General features: G+C 37.3%; 1 protein-coding gene across 1 annotated transcript in view; it reads left to right on the plus strand.

The window, feature by feature from the left end:
• RP1 (RP1 axonemal microtubule associated) overlaps positions 1-12,645 on the plus strand; it is a 170,175-nt gene that overhangs the window by 7,354 nt on the left and 150,176 nt on the right. Inside the window, exons 3-4 of the mRNA XM_033070858.1 lie at positions 7,978-8,137; positions 10,115-10,201. Of these exons, the coding sequence (XP_032926749.1) occupies positions 7,978-8,137; positions 10,115-10,201 (247 nt within the window). The remainder of the gene's footprint in view (positions 1-7,977; positions 8,138-10,114; positions 10,202-12,645) is intronic.

Consider the following 12,645-nt stretch of genomic DNA (forward strand, 5'->3'; position numbering starts at 1 on the left):
GTAAATTGAGAATTTCAGAAGACTCAGCCAAAGATTCAGATGAAGGACAAACTGACTCTTTGATTCATTCTAATGCACCTATAGTAGAAGAAATCAAGTGTTCACTAAAGTCGGAATTTCACCAGGACAGTAAGCTGCATTTGTTTCATGAAGCACACCACACTGATAAAAAGATGGCAGAAACTGACATTCAAGTTACCAACCTATGTCAAAGAAAAAGATCTGAAGTTGCTGTTCAAGCTGATTGCACGATTGTTAGTGAGAAAATTGGAATTGAAGTTCAGAATAATTGCATGTCTAGCATGTTGCTGCATGAACTACAATCAGCTTTGCTTGGTCTGCAGAAAGGACATAGTGGATGCACTGGAAAATCTTGCAGCTTTTCAGATCTTTCTCCTGAAGCTTTTGGTTCTTCCTCCAATGCCCTCCTAGCTTGGCTACTTTTACTGAATCTGAGAGAGAGTTTGATTGGGACAGTCACAGATGATATGCAAAAAAATGCCTGTAGCTGCTCTGAAATATTTACACAGTTAAAACATCTGAAACAAACTGCAGCTATAGAACAAGCTGATGAGCTGAAGGCTGTCTTCTCACGTCTCCAACAATCAACAGAAAATAACTTATTACACTTAAGGAAGGAACTTGAAAAACAAGACTCCACACATGAGAATATGCCCATATCTGAAATTCCTAATGGCATACATTTGCATGAACATGAAGAATCAGTTGAGCCTTGTATTGCAACGCACAGTGTCAATTATGAGGAAGCTCCAAAATTAACTGGGGAATCAGAATGCTCTTTTGATACAGAAAGGGATCTTTGTAAAGAAACAGAGACTTTAGACATGACTGCTCCCAAAACACAACTAGATGGTCAAGATGCCAATACTAATTCAAATACCTGCAGCCTTCCATCAACTGTAGAGACACCAGAAGGAAATGAAGAAATGCCTGATAGCCTGTATGAAAAAACTCAGGATACATCATTCATTAATGAAGAGTCAGAATCTTCAGTAGAACCTAACTCCTCAGTTCATAGTGAAATTTCTAATGACAACAATTGTACTTTAGATCAGGATACTTCTGAGTTAGAAGGTGAGAAAGGCATTGTATCTGTTACTACTGATAAAAGTGAAGATGAGGCTGTTGATCCAAAGTCAGCAGATATTGATAAAACCCCAAAAAACCAACTTACTCTAGATGCTGAAACCTCTGTAGAATATAATAATGAGGATTATTCTGTACAGGGTGACAAGGAAGATGCAGAAATATCTGAGGAAACCTCTGAGAGGTTATCTACAGTCTCTCCATTATCATTTCGTTATGAATCAAAGCAGATTACAGAATGTGACATGGCTGAAGAACTGAAATTGCAAGTAGAAGAACCAGAGAATAAAATGTGTGCTGACAGCTCTCAATTTAAAAAATGCTTAAAAAGTCCTGCTACTTCAGACTGGTCAGATTACAGACCAGATACTGAAGAGAGTGGTTATAACTTCAGAGAATCCAGTGACTTGACCAATGAAAGTGGAGAGGAAGCACTTGAAAAACATTATAATACCGGCTATGTAAAGAGAACTATTGAAAGACTCTATGGCAAGACAGAAGCTTCATTTAAGCCTGACTTTCACAAAGGATTTCCTTACACATCAAAAGTATTTCAAGCGGATACTGGAGGATTCCACTCTGCAGTGGGGGAAAAAATAATTTATTTTTCTCAAGAATCTATGTCTTGTTCTGCAGAGAAATTGTCGCGTTCTTCATTACCATCACAAGAATATCCAGTAAAAGTAAACAAAGATGACAGTACATCAAGAAGAGGAAAGACTCCTTTACCAACACCACAATCTGCTCTTAACAGAGAAGAGACAAGTGATACTAACGACTGTTTAGGGGAATCTCCAAATCAACCTTGTCAACCTAGCATTCAGGCTAGTGAAGATGAAGGAATATTGATAGATAAAGGCAAATGGCTTCTGAAAGAAAATCATTTGATAAGAAGATCACCACCTGAACGGGTTGGAATGTACGGTAATTTGGATACAACATCAATTGAAAGTGATGAAGTTCCATACTCTCACTTTGGCAATCTGGATCAGTACCCTGCCCTTGATGAGATCCCTTCTTCAGAACTTGAGGACATGGTAAAACCCCCTGAAAATTTTTGCAGCTACTTCAATATGCCTCATAATAGTGATTCAGACCCCCTTCAGGATGAGCCAAATTCAAAAGGCAAACCTAGTCGCAATGGTAAAATCCTTCCTGCACCAATCAAAGACAAGACCAATCCATCAACCATGGTAGGTTCTACTTCCACACAGGCTGACACCAATTTTCCAGCCTTTTCATCTGTAGAATTTAGATTGCCTGATAACAAGGTGCACCCATTGGAAAAGCCTTCAAGTGCTGCACCAATACAGTCTCAGCCAACTAATGCCAATAATGTTGATAGGTGTGACCATCATGAAGAAGATTCTCTGGATAGACTCCATGCCATATGTGGCCAACATTGTCCAATACTGATGGTAACAGTAATACCAATTAATGAGGAACAGAGAGGATATGCCTACCAAAAGGCATCTGATATTGAGAACCAGCTGGGTCCATATTTGTTGGGCAAAAAGAGCAAACATTCAGAATGGTCGGGTGAAGACCTGCCAGACAAAAATATTCATGTGACTTTGAAGAATAACTCTATCAATAAGATTGCTAATAATATCTTTAATAGGTTTTATGCTGACAACACTTTAGATTTTATTAGTAACTGTGGAATACTTGCATCCTCAACTCTGAAGGACACAAATATTTTAGGGGAATTACATATTATGGAGGATATGAATGTAAACTCCACGGAAGCCAGAAATTGTCAAAACAATGTATCCAAACACATACCCAGTGATCTTGTCACAGGCACAAATACTGAACTACCCAATGGAAAGACAAAAATATGTCAAACCTTAAGAATAAATTTAATTTCTATTGTTGGAGAAAAATTTTCTCCCATGTTGGCAGATCCAGCAGAAATCTGTCATTCTGAAACATATCTGAAGTGTGACACTTCCTTAAATAGCATTGAACATAAAGCCTCTGAAAATCTGAAAAACAAAAATGCCTTTTCTACAGAAGAAGAAGAAGAAGACAAAGAAGAAGTAGTTTGCTCTTCTACAATGAACAGTGAAAACAGTAAAGATGAGAAAGACTTGTAGCAAAGACCTTTCTATTTCTATTACATTAGGTTAGTGAAAACATCTTCTGAAAAAAAAGCTCACATGATAAACTTCTGAACAACACAACTAATGCAACTCCCAGTATGAATAGCTAGAAAAAAATAAGTCACAATTGTATATCAATTGACATACAAATATTAACTAAATTTTTATGGGAACCACCATGAGAAGAAAAGTTGTTTTTCTAAGGCAATGATTTCTTTGCTAGGAAACAGTTTTTCCCTGAAACATTATCTGTTAAGAGATAGTTGTATACCAATCATCTAATTTTAGAGAAATGACGGCTGCTTGTTTCAACATAGAACTGAAGTTGGAAATACCTACCCAAGCTTTAAGAAAAGATTTTTATATTCCATGACATTTGTGAAGGAACTTGAAAAATGCCTTTCAGTAGAAATGCTTTTCCCAGAAGAAAATCAACTGATGTGTTTAATTTTAAATGAAAATTATGACATACTATTCAGATGCTGTAATACAATAACAAGTAGGAAACAGAAGTCATGTTAATTTTATATAGATGTACATTCAAAAATTGCTGTTTGAGATTTTAAAGGCCAGCTGCAGAACATGTATGTGAGTAAAGAGATTTTTCCACATAGAATCATCCAGACACCAAATAAAGTTGACCTCCTTAACTCAGGGGACACTAGAAAAGGAGAATTTTTAAGAACTGAGAATGGACACTGTTTATCAATGGACTTCCTGACTGCTCTTGCCATATTTCCTTCTGAGGCAGCACCACTTACTCTTAAAATTGTTCTACATACACTGAAAGTTTTAGTTGTATGTTCTAACTTAACCTCTGTCTGTACTTTAGAGATTGTATTTGTGGTTTTGTGTTGTTTTGTTTTGGTTTCTTATGTTTGGTTTTTTCTTTTGTTTGTGTGGATTTTTTTAGCTTTTTTTTTTTGGCTTTTTTTTGGCTTTTTTTTTTTTTTTTGTTCTTTTTATATGTTGCATTTTGAGAATCCAAGTCATATGCAATATGTTCCAAGGTCTTTCAATCAGTTGTTAGAGTTATTTTGGTTACCTGTTTACAGCATTTTTTTTTGATATTGCATGTATGTAGTAAGCACCTATATATGGTTTACAATTTTCAGTAAATGATGTAATAGATGAAATTGGAAAATACTTAATGTATATTGTGATTAGAGAAAGGATTTAAGTTTTTTTCTTAGATTTTGATTTCTAATACTGCACAGTACCTCTCTTCAATGTCAATGAAGTCAGAGATATACCTGAAAATAGAAGGTGCTGCTTTTCAGGTAGAGAATGAGAATTTGGCCATTGTGTACTCCTGAAGACTGTGTCTAGAATAACTAGAATGTACATGCTGTGATAAGCCCTGGGTCATGATCCTTTGATTAGCCAGACTGGGGACCTAATAAAAGGCTGACGCAAATTCCTCTTGGCCCAGAGGCATTGATTGTGTCTGTGTGGGGCAGAAGGCACGTGAAAGGGAAGTAGAAGTTGGATGTGAAGAAAAAGGATTTTGTATCACAGGTAGGAAACCTAGAAGCACTCAGTTTTTTCAGAAGTCCAGTGGCTGATACATTTGCCCCTAAATAAATGTTATATTTCTGTTGTTTGAAGCAGTGTATTCTATGTAATAAATTAATGTTATAGCTCTAAAGCAAGATGCATTGTCTAATATATTTCACACCAAATAGCTGTGTGTTATTTCCCATGATGCCCTTGTTTCTGATGTTCTTCTGTCCATCTCCTCTTCTTGTGGTGTCCTCCTTCACGTGTCTCCAAGCAAAGACTCTCAATGGTATTTTTTCTTCCCTTTATGTGTTGATACAGAAATAAAACCTTTGTTTGAAAAATGCAACTCAAAATTACTAGAATCCATCTGAATGTCATACAGCATTCTGTGCTGTAAATAATGTCTAAATGATAGACAAACTAACAGCTATATATATCTCCATCACTCACAGTCCTTCTGCTGGATTCACAGCACGCTGTGCTGCATTCACAACACTTCAGTGTTTCCAGATCAAGGTTCAGGAACCTTTAATCAGATCCTTATTACTGAGTTACTGAGAGTTACTGAGCAAACTAAGCACTCAGAACATGAGATGTGAGGTACTCCCTCAGGTTACAATTAGCAGAGACCACAGCAAGTGTTGAAATGAATATTAACTGAAAGGCTTGGTTTTGATTTCTGTATATTAGCTGAAAGAGAAGGAATAAAATTGTCACCTCAGAGCAGGACAAAAGGTTGACAACGAAATGTACCATACTGTCATAGGGTTTATGTATTCTTTAGTGGTACAGCGAAGATCAGAGAATCATGGAATCATTTAGGTTAGAAAAGATCTCTGAGTCCAACCATTAACCCAGAATTGCAAAGTCCACTATTAAACCAGGTCCCCAGGTGCCATATCTACACATCTTTTAAATACTTTCAGGGTTGGTGACTCAGCTGCTTCCCTGGACAGCCTCCAATGCTTGACAATCCTTTCAGTGAAGTAATTTTTCCTATCATCCAGTCTCATATCCAATTTAAACCCTCCCTGGTGCAACTTGAAGGAAAGAGAATATCAGATGTCTGAGATGCACAGATGAAATAAAATTGTTTTCATAGTTAAGATTGGAGAAGGTTGAAGAGAGAACCTTGCAATGCTAGAGCAACATACTGATTGACAGAGGCAAAAACACCATGAGGAGTAATATGAACTACTTTAATAGGATAGAAGAACATTTAACAAACATTCTGGGATTTATAGAGGGCATGCCATACATCTAGAAGGAACTCACTTGTTGTCTTGCCATTATTAAAAAAGAAACAGCCAACATAACATACAGATCACAGTCCCAGGCACTCTCAGTTTATCTAGTTTAGCCCTTTACTAGGAGGAAACTACACAATTAGGTAAGTAATTCCATTTAAAATCTCATTTAAAATCTTTTTCTCTGTAGTCATTACAGCTTCCACCAGACAGACGTTCTAGAGCTTGTGTCATGCTTCTGGTGTCTATCTTGAGTGTTTTTTGGTTTCTGTCCTCAGCCTGCTCATGGTTAGTTTATATACATGTGTCCCAAAGCCATCACTGTAATTTACTTAGAAAAGTCTTTTTCCTCCTTGGTATCTGTCAGCAAAATTAGATATTTTCTCAGGTTTTTCTCCTATATAAATATTTTCTCAATTTCCTCTAATCATCATGGTTATACTCTCTGAAAAGCATAAGGCATATTTCTCTTCATTTTAAGGATGTCAGAGAAAAAAAAGACCATTTTATTGTTCAATCACTGTTCAACAAGTACCTTGACTTTTACAGCACTAATGATAGCAAATATCATTAATCTAATCACAGTGTTGATCCACTGTAAGAGTTATGGGGAATAGTTAATACAATTTTCTCACCTTGTGTCACACATTGGCCCCAGTCAGAACTAAGCTCCACTCAGCTGCTTGCTTACTTCCCCACCAGTGGGATTGGAGAGAGTAAAAGAGAGAAGACTCATGGGTTGAGATAAAGTTTAATAGATAAAGCAAAGGGTGCACACACAAGCAAAGAAAAACAAGGAATTCGATCATCAGCTAATTTCAGCTGAGGGAAAAGCAGATTACAGCATCTTTTGATGGAGGCTCACACTGCTCTGTTGATAGAAAATGTGTTTCTGTCAGTTGTCTTCCTCAGATCTCACAGTTGTTTTTTACTTATACTTTCAGTTAAATATGTTCCAGCTATGACAATTCTGGAATTGATCAAATTTAACTTGTTGATAAGAGTATCCACCAGTGATACCATTTCGTTTAATTCCATGCCACTGGTACTTAGCTTCCACTGAGTGAATGGTTTGAGTTGCAAGGGCCCTTAACACCCATCTGGTTCCAGCCCCCCTGCAGTGGTCAGGGACACATTCCATTTTGACCATGTCACTCAGAACTCTATCCGACATGGTCTTGAGTACTTCCAGAGATGAGGCATCCATAGATTCTCTGGTCAACATATTCTAGTGCCCCATCGCCCTCACAGTGAAGAATTTTCCTCTAATACCTAATTGAAACCTGTTCTCTTTCAGTTTGAAGCCATTGTCCCTTTTCCTGTGACTACATGCTCTTGTAAATAGTCTCTATCTTTTCTGTAGGTTCCCTCCAGTTACTAGAAGGCCACCCTGAAGCTTTTTCTTTTCCAGCTGAGAAAACCTGATTGTCTCAGCCTTTCCTCCTAGCAGAGGTTCTTCATCCCTCTGATCAGCTTGCTGGCCCCCTCTGGATTTTCTTCAACAGATCAAAGTTCTTCCTGTGCTAGTAAAGCTTCAGTGGCCTCCAAACAAGCTGCTACACCTGTGATCACACCTTTGCAGAGATACAGATCCTTTCTTAAACAGCTCTTTTTCAGCAGAGCTAATTTGCTTTCAGAGTCCCTAATGTTTAAAGTGATGAGTGTCAAGGCTGTCATTACACAGCACTATTTTGAGCAGAGCTGATATATTCTAAGTAAAGAGAACCTCATATTTAATACAATATTTCTAAACTGTGTTTGAAAGGTGATCTACCTTCATTCAAATTTGACTTGGTCATATAGGACATTTAGAATAAAAGATATGAATGCAACCTGACATTTCTTGACATGCCCAACACAGCAAACTCAACATTTGCCTGCTGTAATTTTGTGAAACATATATTTCAGTATTCATTGGCATACTATTATTTAGAATTTTGATTACTGAAATGCATTTTATTTAAGAATCTTGAGTTTAAGTAATTCAGCGAGTCTTTTTATCATTTGACAGCTAGGAGATGGAACGTGTCAGTCCTCACCAGTGATGTGCCATCTGCAGGAACAAGCTCAAAGGTTTATATTACCTTTTATGGGGACCGTGGCTGTTCAGGTCCCATTTTTCTTGATGGAGAGAAGGGAAAATTATTTCAGAGAGGCAATGAAGACATCTTCACAGTAAGTAATATATATTCATTGTGTTGCCTTCTTGCTTCCTGCCAGATTGCATGACATTTCAAACTCTATGTGATAAAAGGCAGCTTTTTGTATGTTACACATAGCTAGAAATGAGAAACAAGACTTAAATGTAGAACTAAATTTAGTATCCTTTCCCACTCACTTATCCAAAGCTTATTTTATCCAACAGTTTTATTGTCCATTGTTGAAGAAGAGTTAGTGTTTTATTTGCATTGTGCCCAAGAAAATACCAAGAAATACACAACAACAGATACTTATTTAGCTAGCAAATTTGAAACAGGGCTGCAATATTAAAAATTAAATGATGAAGTGAAGAATTAGGATGTGGAGTAAAATTTCAACTTTGTTAAACACCTGCTGCTTTATTGAAATACTGGCAAATTTTATACCTGTAATGAATCTATCTGAAACTCCTTCTGCTTCTACTTACGCAAACAAATTCTTCTTCAATCAGTCTTACAATGTGGTGATTTAGGTGAGCCAAACTAGGTCTTTTATCACAATCTGCATAGCTTGAGTGTATATACAGGATTTCAGGGGTTGTTCACAGGTGCCTGCAATAGGACCGTATGACAAACAGGTGCTTTCATCACTAGTACCCAGCACAGCATCTCCCCTTCTGAGAAAAGGTGTTTGATGGCAGCATTGATGAAGAGCTCACCTTTTCCACAATTGCCCCATGGATGTTTGGTTAGCAGGAAGTGCAGCCCTTATCCCTTTTCAGCCTAAGGAGTTTCTCACAAGAATAAAGCACCCCTGATAGAGAATGTAATTTTTCATCTGTGATATCAAAACCAGTCAGATTGAAAGGAGTGGATAAAACAAGTAAGCAGGTCCTGACAGATTAAAAACCCTCTTCACAGCAGATGTTGTTGGCTTTTTCCTGTTGCAATTACTGAAATTAATTTTACCTGACTTTTGAATGCAAAGTATGGAGGACAGTCCCATTGTTTGAGATCTAGGATTCCCCTGTTAGGCAAGTGACCATAGCACTGAATACAGTTAAGGAGAACCAACTCTGAAAGGATAGAAAGAGAAAAGGCCCTCTGAGTGCCCTGTATTTGCACATAAATGTGGTCTGTCCTCGCTGGTCTCTTTATCTTTTATAACACTGAGTTCAGAGAAATTTGTGAAACAGGGAACTCAGTTCACACCCATCTATACAATGTCAATAAAAACATGAAAATTAAGTAAAGAAAACAACAGAAGGAGAGAAAATCAAGCCTACATTATAACAAAATAAATTATGCAGTGAGGAAGGAAGACTGATGGTGTACTTCCAGTTCCTTGAAGATAAGCTTTCTATTTCTACACTTAAGTTCATAGTAAGGTTGTTTGAATAACCTTCACACAAACTTATTCCCTCAGCACCCTGTTATCTGTACTGGACATATTCATCCAGCCTACCCAAGAGCTAATCTTTCAAATACAGCTTTTTAACTTGATTTAATTGAAATTATTTGTAAAAAGAAGTATCAAAGCTGAACACAATTGTTTCCAAAAAATTGTGAGGTGTACACTCCTGGAGGGGTAGGGAGAAACTCAGATGTATGTGTGAGAGAAAAATAATTTTGGAGCAGATCACTAGTATAGATGCTAAACTGAGATAGGTGTTAGGGTCAAGACACTTTTGCTTTTTCACCATAGAGATGGTCTCTCCCAAATATTCAAATATTCAAATATTCAAATATTCAACCAGGAATTACTACAGCAACTTCCTGAAGATATTTAAATGGGATTAACAGGCCAATGGGATTTTTGAGGATTGTCTTTCAGAAGACCCAAATGTCTAAGGATTATCTGAAGTAAAATAAGTTGGAAAGGCTTGTTTAAATGTCAGAATATTTAATTCATTGAATGAAAAGTCTCACGTTACAGTTACTAAATCAATTTCTGTTGCAAGTCTTTTCTTTTTAACAAATGTTCCATGTTACATTAGTTGTGTTTCTTTTACAGATCAATACTAGGAACATAGGACATCTCTACAAAGTACGTATAGGACATACAAATGCAGGAAACTCCCCTGCCTGGCACTGCAAAGAGGTAAAAGCAATGAAAAAGAATTTCATCTGTCCAAAAGCAATCGCTATGACAGTGGATTCAAATATGAGTAAGAAAAAAATCCCTGAGATTATATTAGGCTCATCAAATGTTTTCACCTTCATTTAAGGGATTACTTATGAAGGAATGTTTTTGTGTGGAATTAAAGCAGCTTATGATGTCTGGGTTGGCTGCTTGCAATTTAATACATTATGTTTCTTTAAAAATGTGTGGCTGGGCAGCAAGGAAGACTGCTTAATTTAGCTGCTGTAGTCTGAGTCTTCTACAGTCTTTGTATGCTACAAAGTGCCTAGAGTTTGTTTATACCCACAAAGTCATTGAACACAGTCTAGCCAAGTCCTCCCCAAATCTGTGGCTGATGCCTATGGATCCCTGTGCACAGCACCAGAGCTACATTGCAAATGTTTCTTGTTCTTTGTGTCTGACAAGAGAAGGACAGTAAGAGATGCTTTTCTCCCCTTATGTAAAAAATATCTTGATTTGGGTTAAGCAAATATAATAAAGCAAAGAGAATGAGCTAGTTGCATTTCAAAGTTTGGTTGGGAAGCATAGTATGTAGGTTTCTGGAGTGGAAAGTAAAGGATCTGACTTTTATCCTAATATCTGATGTGATTCTGAGTGTGCCAATTATATGCTGTGCATGCCTGAAACCCACCCATCTTTGTGCAAGAGTTTCTTATATTTCAGTTAAAAGACTGCAGTTTATGAAGAACTTCAGAAGCTGCTGGCAAACTCAATGTTACAATTATATTTCATGATATCCAGATCTATCTAATGCAAAGTGCTCACTGAAGTCAAATATTCATTGATCAGTGCCCAAAATCTGTGGCTATTTGATGCTTGTTTTTACCAGTGCCTGTGACTCAGAAGGAAGACTCAGATCTGGGAAGTTCATAGCTCTAGCCAGTTCATGCCTACACTGAAATACCATGTATTATCACTCTAAGAGGTTTCATGGTAGAATTATAGGGATTGTACCTCTTTCAATTCAAGTGATGATTGCCTGGTTAATAAAACCTAGGTATTCTTTTTCCAGTTGTTCTGAGCTTTGGGGAAAGACATTTGAAATGAGAGACTAAGGAAGTCTGACAAAAGATAAAAGGGAAGAGAAAAATGAACAGTTATTATTACCCTTCTTTCCACCTAGGATATATTAATTGAAATCAACAGTTAAATTATTAAAACCCAGCACTTCAGTGTGTTCAATTAGTTATTTTAAAATAAATTTTAATTGTCTCTCTATGGAGTTTCAGTCAATCAGATACAGTTATTAAGGAGTGGTTCATCAGCCAGGGCAGGGTCATTCCCTCTTTGCAAATTTGGGCAGAAAATCAAAGAAAAGCAAAAAAAAAAAAGGAAAGGCATTCAAACCCTATAGGTAGTGGGTTTTATGGTTCAAAGGAATACAGCCATTGATTTCTAGACTTCACGCAAGAGAAACAACCTACAGACACTTAGCATCACTGTTTCTTGGGAAACCTACATTTTTTCAGGAAGAACTAAAAGGTTGTGCTCTACAACTGCAGGGCTTTACTGGTAGTTAGGCACACTAGTCCTCCATCAGTGTCCCATGGTTTCTGTGTCTGTATCTGTACTGAGATGATATCAGGTCAGGAAATGTCCATGAAGGTGCTGCTTTGCTAATCCAAATTTCTCTTTCAGGCTTCATCAGCAGATGTTGACAGGCTGAGGTGTGCCAGGTTTTTCAGACAAGATGAATCTTTGTCTTTAATGTTTAATATTCAAGCAGCAAAAGAGATAAAGATGTTTCCAGTAATTCTGAGTTTGTTCAATATTCAAATTAAGGAGATTAGATTCTGCAAAGCACAGAGTGAAATGACAAGTAGGAGTGTCTTTTCTTCTCTCTGCTGATCCAAAATCTAATGTAGATAGGGGTATAAATTAGCATAATCAGGGACTATTAGAACATACAGCAGCCTCTGAAGTGCTTACTAAGGAATACTTTGAAGTACAAAATAGCCTCTTTTCCTCCTTCAGCTGGTGTGCATATGGTCCTTTTGCTGCTACATGCTTGAAGCAAGGCACAGAAGAAAATAATGTACAGCATTGTAGGCCTCAACTCGAGTTGAGGCTAGCACTTTCATGGTTTATTTATGTCAGAGGGAGTGTTGAAGAATCAAAACCTGTCCCTTTAATTCTTGTTCTAATAAAAGTACAAAGAATAGCGATACAAGCACTGACAAGCTTCCCGGTGAGAAGTTCCATCTTTGGTAAGCCATGCCACCTAGTGCCAGCCCCCTTGGATATCCCAGCTGGAACAACAGCTGGAGTTTGTGGGAGTGCTCCTGAGCTGACAAAAACCTGGTTCTCAGTTGCACTTGAGTTACTCTGCCCTGAACTTTCAAATATGACAGAGTGAAAAGTCAGAATTGGGCAGTTGAATCTAGGAAGCAGAAATGCTCCAA

The sequence above is a fragment of the Catharus ustulatus genome, chromosome 1 (genome assembly GCF_009819885.2).
Source record: "Catharus ustulatus isolate bCatUst1 chromosome 1, bCatUst1.pri.v2, whole genome shotgun sequence".
NCBI classification, from domain to species: Eukaryota; Metazoa; Chordata; class Aves; order Passeriformes; family Turdidae; genus Catharus; species Catharus ustulatus.